This window comes from Myotis lucifugus, unplaced genomic scaffold (assembly GCF_000147115.1).
Source record: "Myotis lucifugus unplaced genomic scaffold, Myoluc2.0 scaffold_16, whole genome shotgun sequence".
NCBI lineage: Eukaryota > Metazoa > Chordata > Mammalia > Chiroptera > Vespertilionidae > Myotis > Myotis lucifugus.
This window is the reverse complement of record NW_005871064.1, coordinates 10,670,153-10,692,950: the sequence shown is the minus strand read 5'-3', so window position 1 is coordinate 10,692,950 and position 22,798 is coordinate 10,670,153. Positions and strand designations below refer to the sequence as shown.

The window sequence follows — 22,798 nt, the reverse complement described above, 5'->3', positions numbered from 1 at the left end:
GGATAGAGCATCGGCCTGTGAACTCAAGGGTCCCAGTCAAGGGCATGTACCTTGGTTTCTGGCACATCCCCAGTAGGGGGTGTGCAGGAGTCAGCTGATTGATGTTTCTCTCTCATCGGTGTTTCTAACTCTCTATCCATCTCCCCTCCTCTCTGTAAAAAATTAATAAAATATATTTAAAAAAATATATATCCTCGGGAGAGGATTAAAAATAAGTAAATAAAAAATAAATAAATAGAAAACCAAAGTGTTTTAAAGGTCATTTACGCAGAATACATAATATGCTTATATAGTTTAGCTGATCTTTTGAGCTTTGATATTAACACATTGCAGGCCAGTAGTTTTATTGCTAGCTTTACCCAGTGGCCAGATAGGCTTCTATTGAATGAGTACAAAAAACGTTTTATATAAATGTTAAAGGCACGCTTTAAAATTAAATACCCATTGCATTTTGAAGTTATTTATTACATGTTCTTACAAGCTAATATCTTTTTAAAGTACGATACTTTGTAAAACACTGTGTAATATGAAGCGAGAATTCTCATGATCTGTCCGCAATGTCTTAAAAGAACAAAAACCTGTATGAAAATCTGTGAATCTCTCTCTGAAGTCTGTAGTGTTAATTTTCTCACATAAAAGAAATAATTATTATTTGGGAACCATACTATTTTATTATTCAGCATTGTTTGGAATCAACAATTATTAAAGTAAAAGAGATAATTATAAGTATTTAAAAAAATGAAAGACTATTGGAATGCAAAGCACTTACTTCCTGAGTAGAAATTCTAGTTTGTTTTAATTAAAAGTCATGGCAAAAAAAGACGGGGGAGAGGTTTTTTTTGGTTCCACTCAAAGATATCATTGGTGTTTGTACCAGGAGGTTTCTCATCAAAGGGGAAGAGGCACGGTCAGGCCTCCCTGGGGGTCTCTGTTCAGTGCCACTGAAGGAATCATTGGCGATGTCCTAGAGCAGCGGTTCTCAACCTGTGGGTCGCGACCCCTTTGGGGGTCGAACGACCCTTTCACAGGGGTTGCCTAAGACCATCAGAAAACACATATATAATTACATATTGTTTTTGTGATTAATCACTATGCTTTAATTATGTTCAATTTGTAACAATGAAATTGGGGGTCACCACAACATGAGGAACTGTATTAAAGGGTCGCGACATTAGGAAGGTTGAGAACCACTGTCCTAGAGGCTAAAAACACAGTGAATGCAGACCAGTTAAAAGACAGAGATTGTCAGATTGGATAGAAATAAGTCTCAAACACATGTCCTAGAAACCCTACACAGACAGGTTAAATATAAAAGGATGGAAAAAAATACACCCTGAAAACACTAACCACACACTAACTGACCATATTAACATTAGAAAATATTAGAAAAGTAGGCTTTAAACAAGGAATATTGAGGAAGAGAGGCATCACATAATGGTAAAGGTCAGTTTTCCTGAAAGCCATAGCAACCTTAACTGTGAGTGCACCTACCAACAGAACTTCAAAGGACCTAAAGCAAAACATATAAAGCTGAAAGAAGAAATAGACAATCCACAATAATAGCTGATTTCAATGGGTAAACACGAATTCAGTAAGAATAGAAGACCTTAGCAACACTGTCATTCAGTGTGACCTAGTGGGTATTTATGGAACAGTCCACCCAATAACAGCAGAATACACTTTTTTTTCATGTCTACATTAGACATTTACCAAGATAAAAAAAAATTCTGGGCCATAAAATCAACCTTAATAAATTTAAGTAATTGATATGTAAAGTTCTCAGCATAGAGCAATTAAACTGAAAAATCAGTAACACAAAGAACTCTGGAAAATCCCCAAATATTTGGAAGTTAAGCAACATAGTACTATATCATAGTTCAAACAGAAATTAAAGGATTAAGTTATTCCCTTTTGAATTGAATGAAATATGCAAACTTCATTTAATTTTGAATCGAATGAAAATGAAAACATGATATATCAAAATTTGTGGAATGTAGGTAAAGCAGTGCTCAGAAATTTATAGCATTTTATACTTACATTACAACAGAAGAAAGGTCTAAATCAATGATTTAAGTTTCCATCTTAGGAAACTGGAAAATAAAAGGCAAATTAAACCAAAAGTCGGCAGAAGGAAGAAAATAATCAGTAAAATAGAAATCAGAAAAGCAATGGAAAAAACAATGAAATAAAAAGCTGATTCTTTGAAAAGATCAATACAATTGATACATCTGTAGCCAAATTAACCAAGTGAAAAGGAGAGGAGTAACAGATTACCAATATCAGAGATAAAAGGAGATTGTTATAGTCAATAAAAGGATAATAGGGAATATTATGAACAGATTTATGCCTCTACATTTAATAACTTAGGTAAAATAGAGAAATTCCTTGAAAAACACAAATCACCAAGCTCATTCAAAAAGAAATAGATAATCAGAATAGCCCTATCATAATAGAAGAAATTGAATTTATAGTTGAAAACTTTCCAACAATAAAAAAATTTCAGCCCCAGGTGGCTTCACTGGAGAATTCTGCCAAACATTTAAGGAAGAAATAACACCAAGGCTACACAAACTCTTTCTGAAAGTAGAAAAGGAGTGAATACTTCCAACTGAAGAGATCAACATTGCCTCAATGTCAACCCTATTATAAGAAAACTGCAGATCAATATTGCTCATGAATATAGATGCAAAAATCCTCAACAACATATTGTCATTCTCAGCTAATTATTTTCTAATATGCTTAATCCTTATTTTTTTAAAAAAGGGATTGTTTTGACAATGGCGCAAAGTACTAAAACCTTAACACTCAGGACACAACTAACCGTTGTTCTCATTCCTAAGAATCAGAAGCCATGACAGATTGCTGGTAACTAAGAGATGGAGGTGATGTTGTGAATCCATGGAAGGCAGAGTTCTGCTTGTTGTCTGGTGGTACATGGCAGAAAGTCTAATGCAAGCCTCCTTACCTTATTAAGAGGTACTCTCTCTGCTAGTAATTTTGGATTACTCACCTGACTATCCTGTTGCATTGTGACCTTGGGAGGCCGAGTCTTGGGTCAAGTTCACCTCCTTATTCACAAGGCCTGGCCTAACCAGTAAATGTTAAATGTGATCCATTGAATAGTGTGGTTGTAGAAGTTGGAAGGAATTTTGAACCAGTGAATATAGAGCCAGGGCTCCTCCACCTGCCTTGCTCAGAGCCAGGGCCCATCCTTGAACATGAGTGAGAGTTCAGGTACCGGCACAGCTGCAGCTGGGCTCCTGTCATCGAAGAAGCCAGTCAATCCTGAGGGCCACCACCTTCCCTTGGTTCTCTTGAGGCGACCATCAGCCCCCACGGGAAAAGGCGACACTGAAAAGCTTTCTCAGCCCAGTCGCAGAATGATTTATACTGGAGCCGGAGAGCATGGTGGGACAGGGGCTGTGAGGCAAGGAAGGAGGCTGGTGGAGGGTGAGTTCAGTTTTAGCTGTTATTTTTTAGATATAGTTCACCATCAAGTGTAATCGTCTATAAATAGCTGGACATAGAGAGCTGGAGAGAGGGAGGGTGTTGGCTGAGGGTGCAAATCTGGGCATCATTCTCTATAACTCCCCAGGGCCCCCCCATAACAGCCCAGACTGTTTTTGCTCTATTGGAGGTGAGGCCTGTATCCTAAATGAAATGGATTCGGTTTACTCACCTTTCCAGTGGAAATTCTGTAATTGTTCATATCCTCTCTGTGTTTTTACTGTCTGTTGAATCAATTAAGTTAATTTTACATGTTATTTCTTTCTTTCAGAAAAACTGTACAACTCCAGTGGGCGAGATTTAAGAAGGGCCCTTTTCTCCCTGAAGCAGATATTTCAGGTAAGAGAGGAAGAAAGTGCCCTTGGGTTCTGTTTTTGCGTTGCTATGGAATGAGATACAGACCAGGGTGTACCTTTTATTGATTACTGTCTGCCTCAGTGGTAACCTGTCTTGTCATTGCCCCCAGGGTGCACATCTCAGAAAAATTAAAACAGCTGTCTACAGACACTGCCTGCTTTTGGTCCTCCCCAGCTCCATCTCTTCTCCCGCTTCCCACCAGAGGGTTTGAGGGTGTCATTCTCTTGCTGGTTCCTCGTAGCCTCTGGATTACTTCTGGATTTCTCAGTATAACATCAAGGCCCTTCTGGATCTGTCTTCTGTTCACACCTTGCTGTCCTTGGCTGCATCCTAAGTTCCACCTGTGATTGCATTCTGGGAACCATCTGTGCCTTCTCTCTTCTGCACCTTTGCCCCTGGACCTACTGCTTTTATCCCAGAATGCATTGCGCCCCCCCCCCCCGCCCCCGCCCCCGCCAACCCAAATCTACTCTCTACGTCTCTCAGTTTCCTTCCTGGTATCTCCTTCTGTCAGAGAGCCTTTCCCCAAAGTAAATGACCCCTCACCACAGTCATGGGCCCTCCGAATACCCCTGATGTCCTCTGTGCTTACATCAAGTATGGAACTTAGATACTTCAGGTACTTGTGCGAGTCCAGTCATCTGGGAGCTCGTTGGGTTCCATCGCTGGGTCTCTGAGGCCTCGCACAGTGTCTGGTGCCACTTAACAATCGATGAATGGGCTGCGCAACCGGGATAGTCTAACAGATGTCTGTCTTCTGTCCTCTCTGTCTCTAATTTAGTCAGTGCTTCACTGACTAATTGTCCCAAAGCTCCACCTCCCACATATCCATCTGTGTATCCTTGTTCCTTAGATGAACAAAGCGAAACTTCTTCACCCTCCCTGACGTCCTCTCTCAAACTCAGATTCCTGACTGCGGGAGCTGGACTTCCACTGTGTCCCCAGAGGCCATACCCATGCCCCTCCTCACCCTGACTCATGCAGTCCCTCTGTCTGCCTGTGTTTCTGTTGTTCAGCTTTGACTTCTTTCAAAACCTGTGTTCCGCTTGTTGAGTATCCAGTTGATGGCAGAACCACACAGAGAAAAGCTATTCTAAGTGACTTTAAAATACTGTAATTTGTGCATCTGGAATCACACACACACACACAAAGGAACTGTTTTCATGTTTACAATAATCATGGTGGTGGTGGTAGTGTTGATATTGCTATTCTGAGACTGTGTGAGTGTATAGTTATCCCAATTTTGTCATTCTTAGAGTTCTTAGGGATTGGGATTCTTGGTGTGAGGTAGAAAGAAGATAGAAAGATAGAAGAGGTTAAGTTAAAAGCTCTGTATTCCTGAATTGGAAAAATCAGACTGAACTCATGTTGTATATTATTTTAACAATCAAACAAGCAAATAAGCATATTTCTAGCTCTGTTTATGGAAAAGGACTAGAAGCACTGATCAATCCATTAGCCAAAAGCACCCAAAGCAGCAAGACTGTGGTCTTAAAATATTGAAAAGAAGCAGAGCTCTTTGGAGAAATAGCTGATTCTAAGTCTAGAGAAGGAAATGGGTAAAATAAACTTGGAGCCTCTTATATGGATAGCAAGGAAGCTGTCAAATACTACTAGGACTATTGCCAAAAGAGTCTCCCACTGGTTGGCCAAAGATGGGACAATGTAAGCACCAATAAGGATGATAATTTCAATGAATTAAAACACATCAAGTGTTCGCATTGATGAGTTCATCATGATACTAGAAAAAAAAATAAACCTAATGGATTGCTCACCATTGGAAAATGCTTGCTTCCAGCTCATAATTTTGCAAATGGGTGAAGTTTTAGAATCTCATATTTACCTCTTCCTATGCGAACTTTAGGATAATCAAACAGTGGTTGAAGTCAAGTTTTATGTATAAAAATATTCTAGCTAAGAAGTAATAAGGAGTGATAGAATTAGAATACCCTGATTTTACAACTCCTAATGAATGAATGGATAGATAGGTCTTGAGCAGCCAGAGCTGCTGATGTGACAGCGATGAGAAACAACCGGATGCTATGCGTGTCGTCATGGAAACACTACCATCAATGATGTGGTCAAGCCAACAAAGTCAACCCTGGAGCTGATCATGCTCTATGTGCAATAACCAATGAATAAATGATCTAGGACCAAGGTGCTTGTTACACTACACCACAGGCGTGTAATCAACAAAACCCAGACTGTGGGCAAATGACCTACTTTCTTCAACACATAAATTTCAAGGGGAAAAAAAGAGAGACGAATTAAAAGACATTTAAAATTTATATCAACTAATTGCCACATGTGGATCTTATTTGGATCCTGACACAAATTGTAAGAAAACAGTATTTATGAGACAGAAATCTGGTCACTGACTGGACATTTGATAACATAAGAAAGCATTAATTTTTTTTATTATGAGTACATAATTTTAAAGAGTTCCTATTTTGGAGATACATATTGGAATACTTATGGATTAAATGATGTGATGTCTGGGATTTGCTTCAAATTAATATGACAGCAGACTGGGGTTGCGACAGAAGAAACAGGATTGGTATGACTTGATTGACACCAGGGGGTTTACTAAATTATTCTGTCTTATTTTGTATATGTTTAAAGTTTTCTATGGTGAAAAGTTAAAGAAAGTAAAACAAATATGTTTGGGGTCTTATTGCACATCCCCTCACCACACCTGTTCTGTAGTGTTGGCTCTGGATTCTTAGGGATGCTGTTTCTACTGTTTATTCATTAAACAAATATTTTTGAGCAGCCTTTGTCCACACCTCGTAGACAAGGGAGAAGGTGTTTGCCATCAGAGGTTTATAACCTGTCTGGAAGACCACCCACGTGCGCTCAAAATAGCTGTAAACCACAGAGCAAGGATGCCTTGGGGATTGAATAGGTTACACAGGTTGCAAGCTGTCTGGGACCTCGATCACTTCTCACACCCATGAGCCTGCCTCTCCATCATCCCTTGTGTTTTCTAGATGTGGAGGTTCTATATGGAATTAGGGGGCAAACAAGAACAGCAACAAAAACTTGAGCCATTGCCCATTTGGATTGCGTTGCATATTCCTTGACTAATAGGCATTAAAGAATGACCACAGGTTAATGCATGGCTCTTACAGAAAATTCTGAAATGCAGTGATAGTCACTTCTTCGTTAGTGTGAACATTTTGATTTTATTCTTGTTGTTTCAAGAACGACTTATTAGTGCCTATATATTTTAGGATATGTGTTTAAAATCTAGTACATTGCCGATTTGGAAGATATTCTCCACATTTATTATCTATACATTTTTAGTTCCTAAAGTGCCTTATCTACACATGTGCATGCATTTTACTTTGGGTTCTGAATTATTTTTATAAACACCATCTCCTCTGTCCAGTGTTTTTTCTAGGTACCTTTCCCAGACAGTCAACTCGATATTAATATTAGTGATTAGCTTGAGTGGTTTCTTGAGAGCTTGTTCTCACTTTTTCACCATGAAGTCATGTGTGAATCTAGTTTTAGTTAAAGTAATAAACATTTGTTACATGCTTGGAAAAACTTTCTGACTAGACATGAGCTCATCTAAATGTTCACTTTTCACATATGCTGGTGGAAAAGGATATGGATGGAGAGAGAATTATTTTTTATTTCCTTTATACATAGGAGTGTAAAGTAATTTTCCAAAAACTCATGATACTGTCCCATTTTCTCTTGCTTTCCAAAGCCATGATTATCTTAAAGTCTGAGCTAACACAGCTGTCTCTCATTACCTTCGGGGCACAAGCCTTGCTCCCCCTCCCCCGGTGCCCTCTGAACACTGAGAGCGCTTTCTTGGTTCAGAGGGAGCCCGTGCCTGGCCTGCCCACATTGAGCTCACGTCCTCCATCCATATAATTGGAAAATGCCGTAAAATCCAAATGAGGGGCTGATTTAACAGAGAGACTGGAGAATTGTGCCAGTTCGTCTCCATTATTTTTTCTTTTTTGGAGATCAACCAGGGTTGCTGACCATTCCTAGAAGAATAACCTTTCATTATTCCATTAAGCTTTCTACTATTTACATCACTGAGGGTTTTTAGTTTTGCTCTGTTGTTATAATTGAAGAAGAATGTTCCAGCCTTATCCTGGTTGTGTTTGAGACAAGGCACTGTCCGATTGAGGGAACCTCCCACAGCAGCAGCAGAATGATCCCTCTCCTACATTTCCATACGGTAGAGGTGGCTACTACAGGATAGAGTGCACTGGGGGAGGGCAGGGGAGGGCTGGTGGACATAGGTGACGTGGCCACTGTTTGTCACTCTTGAGTCTTTATCTGTAAAGAGAAGGTAGGATTAGATCAGTGGTTCTTGAACTGGCCGGCCTTTAGGATTTCCTGGGGAATTCAATAGCAAAGCTGGGCCTCACTTCCAGAAATTCTGGTTAAGTCCTCCGGGGAAGGGTCCTGCTTCCTCTTCCTTTTCAAAGCTCCCAGATGATCCTAAGTGGGCTGAGGCCCATCTGAGCACCTCCCAGTCACCTGGAGGGCACCTCCCAATCACGTGGAGGGCATGGTAGGCGCAGGTCCCTGGGCCCCACAGCAAACTTCCCTATCAAGTAAGTCAGGGGTGGAGTTGGGCGTTTGCATTTTTAACAAGTTCCCAGGTGACCCTCTTGCTCCCCATGGGTCTGGAGACCTCTCTTTGTGAACCACCGAGTCGATGACCCTGAGGTTCCTTGCCTGGCCTGCCTTCTGTGAGCAGGTCTGCAGGCCACCCACGGTGGCTCTTTTGAGGGGTGGCACGCTGCTCCAGATACATGCGGGGAACTGCGCTCTGCCTCCTGCTGGTCTGGCAAGCCCACAGCTCAGGAGATGGAGGGTCTGCTTCCTTACGTTATGGTACCATTTACAAGGCCTTAGGACTGTCCTGTGGAACACACAGGGGGTTTTGAACCCTTCACTTGATGGTCTGTGCTGCTTTGGATGTTCCCGCTGTTAAACCCAGCAAGCTTCATGTGGCCCGTGCCTAGGGACCTGTGAGGGTGCAGAGCCTGCCGGTTTTTGAAGAATGAGAAACAGAACACTATAAATATTCCTGACAGTCAGGGATTCGCTTGCTTTATCTTTATTAGATTGCCCAGAAGGCAATCCTTGGTCTTTGGCAAACAACAATGCGAAGACTGGTTGTAAAATTCCTCTGGCAACAGTTGAGATGCTTCATTTGAATAGAGCAGAACAATCTCAGGGGTCGGTCTGGCTTCAAAGGCCTGTGCATAGTTTTAACAGCACAGTCTGCATGGAGGATGGACCGGGACAGGATTTGAAGTCTTTTTTTTTCCTTCATGTGTCTTTTTAAAAAAATTTATCTTTATTGTTGAAAGTATTACAGATGTCCCCTTGGTTTTTGTTGTTGTTTTCTTCCCCCATTGACTCCCACCTCCCCACACTTGCCCCTACCAAGCCTTCACCACACTATTGTCTGTGTCCATGTGCTATGCATAGCCTATATAATAAAAGCCTAATATGCAAATCGACCAAACGGTGGAACGACAGGTCGCTATGACGCACACTGACCACCAGGGAGCAGATGCTCAATGCAAGAGCTGCCCCCAGCCCACAGGCCCCAGGCCAGCCAAGGCAGGTGCCAGTGGGGGCCCCCTGATCACCCTGCCAGTTGCCCCACAGATGGGCCCTGATCGCCGGCCAGGCCTAGGGACCCTACCCATGTACAAATTTTATGCACCGAGCCTCTAGTATGCATATAAGTTCCCCGGTTAATCTCACCCCCCGTCCCCTCAATCCCCCACCTTCACCTTCCCTCTGAAACTTGTCAGTCTGTTCCATGGTTCTATGTCTCTGGATCTATTTTGTTCATCAGTTATTTTTTTTCTCTACTCTCCTTCCAGGATGACAAGGATTTGGTGCATGAATTTGTGGTGGCTGAAGGTCTGACCTGTTTGATCAAGGTGGGAGCTGAGGCCGACCAGAACTATCAGAACTACATCCTGAGGGGTAAGTTCCCACAGGGCATGCAGCAGTCAGCCCCTGCTGCAAGGGAGGTCTGTGGGGTGGCGGGGGGGCGGGGGTCCTCCAGGAAGTTCAACACCCAGAACTTTTTAAAAGGCTTGGATTAGGAGTAAGATGATGAAACCACCTGGTGGCAAAAGATGAAACCTTCATCAAGTCTCATCAATTTTTAGGATTAGTGACTGAGCTAATTTTACTGACTTTCATATGAAGTCTTTTCTGGCTATTAAGAAAAAAGGATGTATGAGCTAGGTTCTTTATAATCTTTTATGGTGAAGAAGGGGGACATACTAAGTAGGCTTGGGCAAAGTCTGAATTTCTGCAGAAAGCTACCCAGATCCAAAGAGGCCCGTTTATTTCCTGGGAAAAGTATTTTCTCCAACTTGAGTTACCACCAGAGCATGTGTCAGAGTGCACATTCCTCACCGGGTAGGTCCTTCTGCTCCTGACTCGGTATGTCTGGGGTGCACCCAGGAATTTGCATTATAAGGAACGATTCTGATATCTACCTCCATGATTTCATTTTTATTTTTATTTATTTATTTTTATTTTTTAAATATTTTTATTGATTTTTTACAGAGAGGAAGGGAGAGAAACAGAGAGTTAGAAACATCGATGAGAGAGAAACATCGATCAGCTGCCTCCCGCACAACTCCCACCGGGGATGTGCCCGCAACCCAAGTACATGCCCTTGACTGGAACCGAACCCGGGACCCTTCAGTCCGCAGGCTGGCGCTCTATCCACTGAGCCAAACCGGTTTTGGCCATGATTTCATTTTTATAAAGCAATGCACATGTGGAGTTGGGAGTGCTGATTATTGTTCCAGCTCATAAAGTTAATGCTCTTTTCATAGTTACAGGGTTTTTTTTGATGCACCTTCATATAAATCCCAATTTTATTTGATCCTATAAGAAAACCTGTGAATGTTTTAAGGTAGGAATTACTAGGTTGGACCACATGAAATCACTGTTATCAATAGTTTTGACCTATAATAAGAGAAACTTAACATAGTTTAATATTATCTTAATTTTGCAGCTGAAAGATTTGAGATGCAAGGAGCTAATAAAATCAGTTTCTCTGGTGTGTGTTCACACCGGGGTCGTGCCCAGGCACAGGGGCACAGCAAGGTCAGTGCAGGCTTGGCTCCTCTTCTGCACATGTGTCCCTCTTCTGTGATCATATAAGGAAAAACCCTCCTTTCATTTCCCCCGGATGAAGGAAAAATACATGCAACGGGTGATTTAATATCGAGTGTCCATGGTTAGTAGGAGACAGGCAAAATGGAGCTGTCCGCCACAGTTCCGGTTGCGTCTTACCCTGAGACGTGTCCTGATGTTCTGTGCCGATACCCAGCACACTGAACCCTGAGTCCTCCCTTTTCCCTAATCCTGGAGAACCACTGTCACAAAAGGCAAAAGCAAAAGAGGAAACCTAGGGCTCATTACAAAAATATTAAGGACACATTTTCAAGTCAGTGTGAGTGGTTCCTATTCCTTTGATAAATGCCAAATGTGTGTGTGCGAGAGAGCCCCGCAGCCGCTGGCTTTTCTAGTTCATGGTGTTTGTGAGACGAAGGAGTTGTCTCATTTTGTTGAACTTCAGTTTTTTCCTGGGTATGTGATGGATCCTCATGACAAGTTGTCAGTAGACAGGCTCTATTTGGTGAGCTGAAGGATTTCTGTCCTCAATATAATGAAAACATTTATGTGGAAACTTTTGTGGGATATGTAGACAAATTAACCAGAACATTGTCCTGCACTGTTGCCTTCCAATGCAGCTGTCTTTCTGTGTCTGAGGAGACGGTGCAAGCCTCGATTCTCACCCTCATGTCCCATTCACACTGGTCCAACACCTCAAATAGGGGAAGACACAGAAATCCGGGTGGAGGAAGTTCTTCTAGTTTATTTTCCAGGTCACCTATAAATATGGATGTTCATAAATTGAAACACATGGAAGGAAATATACTTAACATGGCCTAATTCTGAATAGTGAGTCCAAATTGACAAATTTTTATGTTTAAAGTATGCATCATTTTAACTCTAAAAAAGAAGTCTTCTCTAGCCAATGCTTGTTTGAACATATGCACGCACACACCTCTATAGAACTAATATTAAAACCATCTATGTGTTGATCGTCATTATTCTAACCTTATCTAGGAATTTATATGTGCATTTTTAATGAATCATCATCAGTGTAAACAGCTACATTCAAGGCTGGGGATACGGGTAGGGCTCTGCCCGCTGTAGTCAGCCTCCTTTTATCAGGAAGGTAAAATTCTTGTCAGAAGCCCCCTGCAGACATCCTATGGATTAGAACTGGGTCACATGACCATTATAGCTGCAAGGGAGGCTGACAGAGTGAGTATAGTAAGTCCTCACTTAGCGTGTCTATAGTTTCTTGGAACTGTGGTCAAACCAATGAAACAAAACCAGTTTGACCATAGATAATTGATATAAACAAGCGTTAAGTTCCTATGGCATCTCATGAGAGTTATAACAAAATGATGTTGAATGAAACAGTGTTACTCAAGGACATGCTATATTTGATTTCCTGGACTCTAAGGGGTGGCAGCAAGAGAGAAAGGCATGTCTTTGGATCTGAGGGTTACCAGTGCCTGCCATGTAGAGGGAATTAGGAAGAAACAACTCATCCCGGCTGAGAAAGCCTGCCGGAGAGCAGCCATGTGATGGCCCGTTTGGAGGGAATGGGGGCCTCCCTGCTGCCGAGGGAATGGTAGGTTGTTTAGGGGGCAGAATAAGCTTAATGGCTACACAAGACCCCAAACCGTGTGTTGTGTGAATTGTTCTTCATGGCAATGAAAGATGGCATTGACGTAGAGTACCTCTGTCAGGCTCTCTACCTTAGGGAGTGCTTATCATTAAGCTCATGGTGGTTTATGACTTGGCAGTGTTCTGATCTGTACCAGAGGCAATTACAAATGTTTAAGAATCAGAAGGTCCGAGCACAACCAGGGAGAGCCCTGTCAACTGCCTGCTGCTCTCTGGCCCTGCAGAAAGTGCCACCGAGGTAAGACCCTCACTGCAGACAGCTCTTCCGCATGTGAGGGGTGCTCCACGTTTCCATTGCCAGCACCTGGGTCTGGCCTTTAGACTTGGCTTTCCCAGGAGCGTCCATGTATTGGAGGCAGAGGTTCCCATGTGTTACCTGGGACACGAGCATGTGCATCACACCCCTTCAGGTGACGACAAGGTGTCTGTTCCCAGGTGGGGAGGTGCGTTTGCATGGCTGCCTCACTTCAGCTAAGTCTTGGAAGACACGGGGTAACCAGGGTGCTGTGCAAACCTCAGCACATTTTGAAGTATTTGACTGAAACGCGTGCCAGGAAAGTACCTTCTGAGAGCTGTAAATGACAGATTTGGGGGTGTGACTTTGGTGTTTTCATACAAGGAAACTATCATTTTTCCTAGGCCACATGTTGAGTCACCCCTTCCTGACTTTGAACAACTTCTCATGGAGGCTTTTTGGGGCTGTGATCAGCGGCTGGCGGCCAGGAGACATTTGCGATCAAGGATGACCTTTACATCACCTCTTTATTTGTCCAACCGTTTTTAACTGTATCACCCTAGATGCAGATCAACAGAGAGAAACTAGAAAGAGTCTCAGTTTTGTAATTCACAGTCCTGGGGAGAACTCCGCATGCTACCTGGGGTCACACGGAGTCCTGGGTGGGGGGAGTCCTCAGGGGGCAGCACCTTTGTTGTGGTTTCCATGGGGAGGCGGAGGAAGCAGGTGTAGGAGTGGCCAGTGTGAAGGATTTCCGTGGGCCCTGGAATTTAGGGCTGTCCCTGGTTGTCTGTTACCTGGCCCTGGGTGATTCGGGTGGGAATGCCATGGCCTAGAGTGTGAGAGCCCACAGGGCAGGTGGTTGGGGGTGTGGACTTGAGCTGCTGGGCAAGGGGAGCTGACTGACCTCAGCCTGGTCAAGATGGCACTCCAGAACCCCTGATAGAACAGGAGCTGACTGACCTCAGCCTGGTCAAGATGGCACTCCAGAACCCCTGATAGAACAGCCTGGCCACTGTGGCTCAGTTGGTTGGAGCGTCCTCCTTTATACCAAAAGGTGGTGGGTTCTATTCATAGTCAGGGCACGTACCTAGGTTGCAGGTTTGATCCCCTGTCGGGGCGTGTGTGAGAGGCAACTGATTGATGTTCCTCCCTCCCTCTTTCCCTCTGTCCCTTCCTTTCTCTGAGATCAATGGAAAAACAAAAAACACATAGAGAAACACACAATGAGTGGTTGATTGTCCAGCGCCGTGCGAGTTCCTTCATGGAGTACCTTAGGAGCTCCACTTGGTGTGACCATGTGCAAGTCCCCAGATCCAAGGGAAACAAGCGCATTTGGAGAACCCACTGCTTTCCACATCTGCTTTTAGAACTCGTTTAATTTATCTTTATTTTTGCACTCGGCCCTCTGTCAGCTCCCCTTGTAAGGCCCAGGAATCTGTTGCTTTTAGTAGAGGATGCATCTGCTGAGAAGTAAAGATAGGTTTTGAGTTACGGTGTAGCCAAGTGCTCTCCAAAAAATGTGAGCCGGCTGCTGGGAATAGGTCTTAAATGTACAACATGTAGAAATAATATTTATCTGGCTTATTATTCTTGGATGTTATAGCTAATGATCTAAAGGTTGTTGTTTTTTTCAATAACCAGTATTTAATATAAATCTGTGGAATTTGTACCTCACAATTATTCTTATTGCAGTAAGACCTAGAGTGGTATCTTCTTGGGAACTTAAACTTTCCACACACATGCTGAGCCTTCAGCTGTGGGCTATGCTGGCCCTGGGCTGTGACAGTGTAACTGAGACACAGCCCTGCCCCAGAGAAGCTCCTGGGAGGGGCTGGGCATGGCCGTTCTGTGTGTTTTATGGCATTTGTCTTCTGTTTAGGAAATGCACATAGGTGATATGCTTTGGGGAAGAAGAGAGAAGCAGACACAGAGAATTAGTCTGACCAGCCACCTTTCCTGGCTGCACCTGAAGGGAAGCTGCCTCTTAAGGGCTAGGTTTTCATGGAGAAAGTTGATTTTATCCTAAAGCAAACTATTTGTGAATCATAAAACACACCTCAGTCATTACAGAGCTGGATAAGGTCTTAGAACTCCTTTAGCTCGACCCTCTCATTTTAGGAGAAAATGTCAGATATTTGATTTGTCCCCATAATATGTTTTTAAAAATATTTTAATGGTTGCCAATATTATAAATGGGTTATTTAATCCAGATTTTAGACTTTTTTTTCCCCAAAAACTACAACCTGAGAAATTCAGAGCTTTGCCAACTATCACTTAACTATATTTCACTACAGGAAAATAATTGCCTTGCATGTTAAGGGATCTCTTAATGAGGATCAGGACTTCGGGACAGATGGTTTCTGTTGGCATCGATGTCACGAGGAACAGAAATATTACAGACCACATAGGAAGAGATTTTATGATGTTAGAAGGCAGTGGTACAAAATGATCAAATGCTAATTAAATCAACGTCCTCCATCTCTGAAAGACTGAAGCGCGTGTGTTGGCATTTCAGAGCAACAGAGGAGAGCAAGGTTGGGTTCAGACTCTACACGGTGGTTAGGGAGGGGTTCAAACTAGTCCCAAGGTGAGGACTTGGGAGCATAAAGGGGAGCTGCTTACTTCCTGAACTGAGGCCAGATGCTTAGCACCGTGTGGTCCATGGAACAGCCTGGCCTGACTCCCGCATCCCTGACTCTGGTCCTGGGGCACACCTGGCCTGACTCCCGCACCCCTGACTCTGGTCCTGGGGCACACCTGGCCTGACTCCCCCATCCCTGACTCTGGTCCTGGGGCACACCTGGCCTGACTCCCCCATCCCTGACTCTGGTCCTGGGGCACACCTGGCCTGACTCCCCCATCCCTGACTCTGGTCCTGGGGCACACCTGGCCTGACTCCCGCACCCCTGACTCTGGTCCTGGAGCACACCTGGCCTGACTCCCGCACCCCTGACTCTGGTCCTGGGGTACACCTGCTGGCCTGGAGGAACATGCCTCTCGTCTGCCTCTTGCTGCGAGCTTTCTGTGCTTCGTCAGGATGTCAGGGATCAATTATGGCAGCCGCATGGCCCAGCTTTGATGTGGATGACACAGCTGCACAAATGCCCTGGTGGACTCTGCCACCAGCCCCTGGGGGTTGAGGCCAGGGTGGAGGATGAGGTCCTTCCTCCCTTGATGTCTCCCTTTGCTGAGTTGCTGTGATAGGAGGGAATCGTGTCGACTGGCACAGATTGGCAGCCCGTGGGACCAGTGAACCTGCAGGCATTTTGTTTGCCAATCTGTTAAATTTTAAATAGTCATGAACATTTAAAATTGGGAGATTTGATATAAAAATATGGATTTCTGGCTTCTTGTGAAAAACTGAACTCTTGCGCCAACACAGGGTCCTCATTGCTGCGTGGCCACAAGTAGCTGGAGTTGGAAGAAGCTGCCCCTTGACTTGGGATGCTGGGCTGTGTTTACCACAGTCCCCACCGCTCCCTTTTGTACAACTCCTGGGCTGCTCCACTTATTTTGTGGCCTCTGCGCCTCATAGGCATATAAGTCTGAGTCCTCTGACTAACGACCTCGCACTCTGTGAGATGAGAATAACAGTGATCGAAAGCAAAGAAGCCTGGCTTCGTCATAGCTGGGCAGCAGTTGTTGCTACTTCACGCACTTGGTTCTCCGGTCCAACACCAATGTTTTCTTTATCCCCCCACCCTTCACCCTGGCCTTGTTCAATACGTGCACAGCTCAGCACTGTCTTCTGCCTCTTCCTCTCAAGCCCTCTGTGGTTATCTAAGGATGGACATCCTGTCACTACACGGACAGCGGTGTCCTACCGTGGGAATGGAGGCGGAGAGTAGGCAGAGCCACTGACTGAGGCGAGAGCTGTTTGACAAGATCCCCGCTGGAAACTTGCTGCATTGGTTGAACTTGCTGTGAGGACAGACTGGCTTTCATCTCAGTCCTAAATCCCGAGCCTCTGAACCCACCCCAGGCCTGATCATTCCTTATAGTCTCTGTCATTCCTGGTGACTGGGGCACACTTATTCCTGCCAATAACTTTATAGTTATCCTTATAAAGTGGTTTGTAACTTTGGTCGTCATTGAGTTCAATTTGTCAACTGCTTTGGGAAGAATTGACAACTTTATTTGGAAATTCAAAATGATTGCTTGCATGCACGTCCATGTCCTGGGACAAATCCTTTTCAAGGACATATTCTCCATCTAACTCTTGGGTGTGGTGTCTATTTCATTTTCTTTCGTTAAAGGATTTTATGCATATCTCCCCATGGTGTTTGCTTATTTATTTATTTTTGTTTATTCACCTTTTAATTGGGCCTGATATTTACCACACGATAGAGTGAGAGGATTCTCTTTTCCTGTTTATTTTGTAAACTTGGTTGGGGAATGTCAGCTCCTACGAAGGGCCTTTCTCGCCCTCCGGGGGTGTGTTTTGCTTCCATCAGGGAACACTCCGAGTCTGGAGGCCTGGATTCTTCAGTGTGGCGCCCACTTAGCGAACATGACGAGTTTCGTGTGCGACCTCTCCTCTCCCCGAGGGAGAGCTAGCCGCCTCTTCCTCTGTGTTTCCAGGTTTGAAACTCTCTCTGTGAGCACTTGCCTGGTAGCATGCCTGCTGGAGATTGGCCTGCTGGTTGCGGGCCTTCACCAGCTGTGGCTTGTGGGCTGGGGAGGCCTGAGAAGCTGGGCCACTCAGAGGTGGGGGCCCTGGTCTTCACTGTTTGTTTTTTTCAGCCCCCTATTTGTCGAAACCTCTGCTTTTGGCATCTAATGTTCTCAGTGCCCCAGTGTTCTGACCTCAGCCTGACCTTTTTTGCTCACCCACTTGGCACACTATCAGGGATGGGGCCACCAGGTTGAACCAGCCATAAACCAAGGCCAGGAAAGCCACAGTCCGCCTGTTTGGGGAGGGAGGCTGAGTCACTCTTTCTGGTGCTGCTGATGCGTGGTGACAGAAAGGATACCTGCCAGAGTCCCATCTGTGGCCCCTCTTGCCACCCTCCCCATCCCCACCGTGCATCAGGCCAACACCCCTCTTTATTTTAGAGTAAAAGGGAGGGAGGAAGTGAGGTGGGGGGGGGGAAGAAAAAGAGACAAACAGAGAGAGAGAGAGGGAAAGAGAGAGATCTGACATCTGAGAGACACATCTATTGGTTGCCTCCCACACGCCACCCCCTACCAGGGCCAGGGATTGAGCCTGCAACCCAGGTACGTGCCCTTGACTGGGAATAAACCTGAGACCCTTTGGTCTGTGAGCTGACACTCTAACCACTAAACTGTACTGACCAGGGTGGGCCTGCACCCCCCTTAAAAAACTGAGTCAGAGAGTAGCTGAGAGCTGTACCCATGCCCTTCACCTTCTAGCCCTTCTGCTGGCAGAGCTCACGTCTCACCTTGGCTGCCCAGGCCTTCGGATATTGTGGGCTTGCCAGACTCTAGTTACTTTCTGCAGCACTGCATTTCCCGCAGAGGGAGTTGTAGCCCTGCTGTAGATGGGCCCCTCGAAGTCAGTGCTGTGTGGCGGGCCACCCCGGTCTCGGGGCTCGTGGCATCTCTCTACCTGTGCTTCTCAGGGTCATTGGGGTAGACTGGCAGGAAGGTGGTTTGGAGGCCTCTGTTGTGCAGCCCTTTTTCTTGGAAGTGCCCAGTTATCGAAGTCATCATTGCGTGTGTCTGTGCCTGACACGCCCTCAGGCTGCCGTGCTGGGTACTGGCATGCAGTGGGTCAGGTGGGTGAGGGGCTCCTGCCGCAGGAAGCAGAGGAAGGCCAGAGCGATCTAGGCCTTTGCAGGGAAGAATGCTTTCGGTTTTTCCTCTGGGCTCCCAGGTGAGAGAGGAAGGTGCTGGGGGGACCCCAGGTGAGCCCCTCACTGCATTTGGTAGCGAGTAGAATGTTTCCCTCCAGTTTCTAACTCTAAGCATGGATACCTCCAGCTTTAACCAGGATTTTGATTTTCCCCCTATCCCCTTTGAAAGAATTTCTCCTCTATAATTAGAGAGGATTTTTGCCTTATGATTAATAAGGCTTTTCTTTCACGTTTTATTTTTTTCTGAAATAAAAATCAATTGTTAATAATCTTGAACACCGCAAGCATTAAGTAGTAACAGAAGTAGCCATGCAGAGCAGTCTTTGTAAAGCAGTACAGCTCGGTCTACCTGGCCAAGGTGATCTCCAACCCTGAGCATTCCGCCAAATCATGGGCAATGGCTGATATCTGACCATTTTTTTTAACCTACAGAAATGGCAAAGTCAAATGGTTTCACTTAGTATTATTATAATTTGATCTCAACTCGACTCCTTCCTAGACTGATTAGATGCTTCTTTAGATCTCACCTTGCATTCTGAGTCACATTCAGGCCAGTTTGCAGCCCCTCCCCCCTACCCCTAACAAGCCCTGTAATTTTGTGCAGTTCTGCCTCTGAGCACTTCAGCTTAAGAGCCATTCTTGTCACAGTCTCAGCCAAAGTGGTTTCTCCAGAACTCTCATCTCCACCAGAGGCCTTCGTCTTCTTCCTTTTATGAGAAAAGAAGGAAGAAAGGAAAACAGTTGTTTGACCATTCCTATGTATGGAATTTTCCACAGCCGAATCTCTCTGCTGTGTGTTCATCGGGAATTTTCCCACTTTGTTCATATGGAAGATGTGCCTTTCACTCCATCCACCTCTCCTTCCTCGGTAGACTTTCCCAGAGGACCAGCAGGAAAGGTGTACCTTGAATCCTAGTCATTACCTCCGTGGCTGTAACCATCTCTGTCATGGTCCTCTTTCATAGGACTTATACTTACAAATCCACAGTTATGGTAGAACAGAATGTCTTAGCGAATTTTAAACCTAACCCCAAACATGGATTAAGACTATTTTCTTGGCTGGGGTTCGCTGGGGAACTGTCAGTTGCTGTGTCCATAGACCGCTGCATTTTGGAGTTTTGAGGGCTCTTGGTAACCTGGGCCAGCCTTCCTGCAGGGTGCCACTCTTTTTCCCCGACAATGTGGCTTCCCCTGCCATCGAGGTGCACGAGACCCCAGCTCAGGTCACTCTGCAGTGTCCCACAGCTGTGGAGCCAGCCATGTCCTGGGTATCCCTGAGGCCCCATGCCCAAACCTCAACACAGCATCTTTACACACCATTCAACACCCCCACACCCCGCAGCACTTCGTTCATCATCTCTGTGAAGAGCACAGTCCTCCATCACAGTTAAGTGAGCTACCCAGGGCCTCCTAGACCCCTTTCTCTCTCTAACTCTCTGTAATTATCCACCACTAAATTTGGGGTTCTCTACCCCTCATTCTTTTTTAAAATATGTTTTTATTGATTTTTAGAGAGAGGGGAAGGGAGAGGGATAGAGAGATAGAAACATTGGTGACATGAGAGAGAAGCATCATTGATTGGCTGCCTCCTGCATGCCCCTACTGGGGATCGAGCCCGAAACATGGGCATGTGCCCTGACCAGGAATTGAACCGGTGACCTCTTGGTTCTTGGGTCAGCGTTCAGCTGCTGAGTCACACTAGCCCGGTGCTGCCTCTCACTCTTCACTCCCCTTTCAAGTCTGTGCATCTCTTCATTTCCAGTTACAGTGTCTGAGTTCAGACCATCATTTTTTCCTTCCTAATTTTCTCTGTGAGCTCATTAGTTTCCCTGATTTCATTTCTGCTTTCCTTTGGTCCATTTTATACCTCGTTGCCTGGGTTGACCCTCTAGATCTGGCCTCCTCAGTCCCTGGTGGAGATCCCTCAGTGGCTCTTCTCATCCTCAGGAAGAAATCCTGGCCCTTCCATGTGGGCAGAATGTCCATGTAGCTAGATATTGTCCAGTCCGCTTCAGCCTTCTCTCTGACCTCAGTATTGCCTACGAGGCCCTTTCTCACCTGGTTCACACTTCACCCTCTGCTTCCCGCATGTGCTCAGGATGGGGCTAAAATACCAGATTCTCCAGACCTTGCCCTGACCCCCGATATTTAGGCCCTCTGTGCAAACCATGGTATTGACACTTATCTCACTGATAATAAATATTTGTTGCAAATACACTATGGGCCAGAGACCCTAGGCTAATTCCCTCTACCATAGTTGGCTTCCTGCATGGCAGTTTTCATGCTTAATGCCAGGCACGTTTTAGGAGCTCAGTGGACATTGGCTGAGGAGAGAAGAGATGAGTGATAGAATGTCTTCAGGGAAGAGCCATCATGGTCCCAGGGAAGCTGCAGGTTTACACTGAGAATCAGAGGGAGCCTGGATTTGCTAACCTGAAGCTTTAGCTCACCAGATTGGGTTGCTTCTGAGGCACTGGAGCACATGTTGATTTGTTTTTGGTACTTAGAAAAAAATGCTAAATTATTGAATTTTCTTTTTGATAATTTTGCTGGATGGTGTGTATCTTGATTTTAACTGTCATGCCTTCTGAAGATAAAATCCATGCAAAATGGATTATACTGTATAACCCCTTTTGTATCTTAAGGAGTTCTCTACCTGCCTCTGAAACAGATGGATTGTGAATTCCATGGTGGCAGGAATATCATTGTCATAACCCTTGTGGTCCTAGCTCCAGTCTGATCCTGATGCCTCATCGATATTTAACAGCTACTTGATTTAAAAACTTGAATGAGTGAATGAGTGGGAGGGTGTGCCTAGAGCCATGCAACGGAGTTCTGTCTTGGTCTTAGTGCTTTGTGAGTGATTGTGGGTAAGTGCACACTTTATACTGGGAACCGGATATGCATGGCCAGAAGGTACAGAATGGGGAGACAGCAGTGATATGATAAAGGTTGACGTGTAATTGCGAGCATTTTGGTTTTCAACATCCTCATGAGCTCAACCATGTTATCCCTTGCCTCCTTTCCCCTGCCTCTCCTTTCCTCTGCTCCTCAAAATTGGACACCCCCAAAGCCACTCCTGTGCTAGGTTGACCCGACATGTCTGGAGCCTGTTCTTGCAAGCAGAACAGTGTCCCATGGCCCCCACTACACACACTCATCTCTGACCCTGAAACACTATGAGGGCATCCTAATCATCCCAGAATTAGAGCTCTAGTTTGACCCGCCCAGGTCACCCTGTCCTTGGGCCTTGGCTTGAGCCTGCCAGGGTGTAAGTGGGGGGGATAAGTTTAGATGTAGAGGGATAATGTAGGGTTGTTTTTGGAGGAAGGGGCAAACTTGTTGTGTTTAAAGGCAGATTAGGAGCAATGAGCAGGAGTTATAGGAAAGTGGTTTTTGACTGAAGACAAGCTGCTAGAACAGGGTTGGAAAATTAGTTGATTTCCTTTGCCAACGTAAACTGATCAGTGGCGACTTTCTGGAGCGCTCTGCTGAGGATTCTGAAGCCACATCCAGCATCAGCAGGAAAGAGTGCCATGGCTGATCTGCGATGTCTGTCAGCGGCCTGAGAGGTGGGGGGTGAGCGCAGGAATGCTATATATGGCGTTTGCTTATTGTGGGGAATACTGGGCATTTTCAGAATGCTTGTTGAGTTGATTTCAGACAGGTATGTGGCAATTAGTATCCTAACCACAGTATTCTTTGCACTGGGAATGCTTCAGCAGGGACCAGATGACCTGTTAGGGCTGTGAGACTTGGGGTAGGGTACGACAGGATGACCTCTTAGACCCCTTCCAGGTCTAAGATTCTGTGTCTCTGAGTAAAATAGAAAAAGCAGAGGGATGAAAGCAGAACTTTTTGGCTCCCCTTCTCTATGTTCTGTCTTAGTTGCTGTAGGGTCCCAGGCTATCACCAAGTATACATTGTCCTGTTTTAGTGACAAAAAGGCCATTTGGTTACCTGACATTGAGCCCAGCCAAGTCATGGAAAAGGAAGGTGAGCTGCCCTTAGTCATTAAGGGGCTGCTCTTCATGCTGACCTGCAGAATTGTGAAGGCTTAGCAGGGTGAGTATTGGCGTATATCTAGGAATTC

General features: G+C 45.0%; 1 protein-coding gene across 1 annotated transcript in view; it reads left to right on the top strand.

The window, feature by feature from the left end:
- The window catches only part of FHOD3 (formin homology 2 domain containing 3), a 327,675-nt gene that overhangs the window by 108,511 nt on the left and 196,366 nt on the right, over window positions 1-22,798 (top strand). The window contains exons 4-5 of the mRNA XM_023750800.1: window positions 3,779-3,846; window positions 9,741-9,846. Coding sequence (XP_023606568.1) covers window positions 3,779-3,846; window positions 9,741-9,846 — 174 coding nt within the window. The remainder of the gene's footprint in view (window positions 1-3,778; window positions 3,847-9,740; window positions 9,847-22,798) is intronic.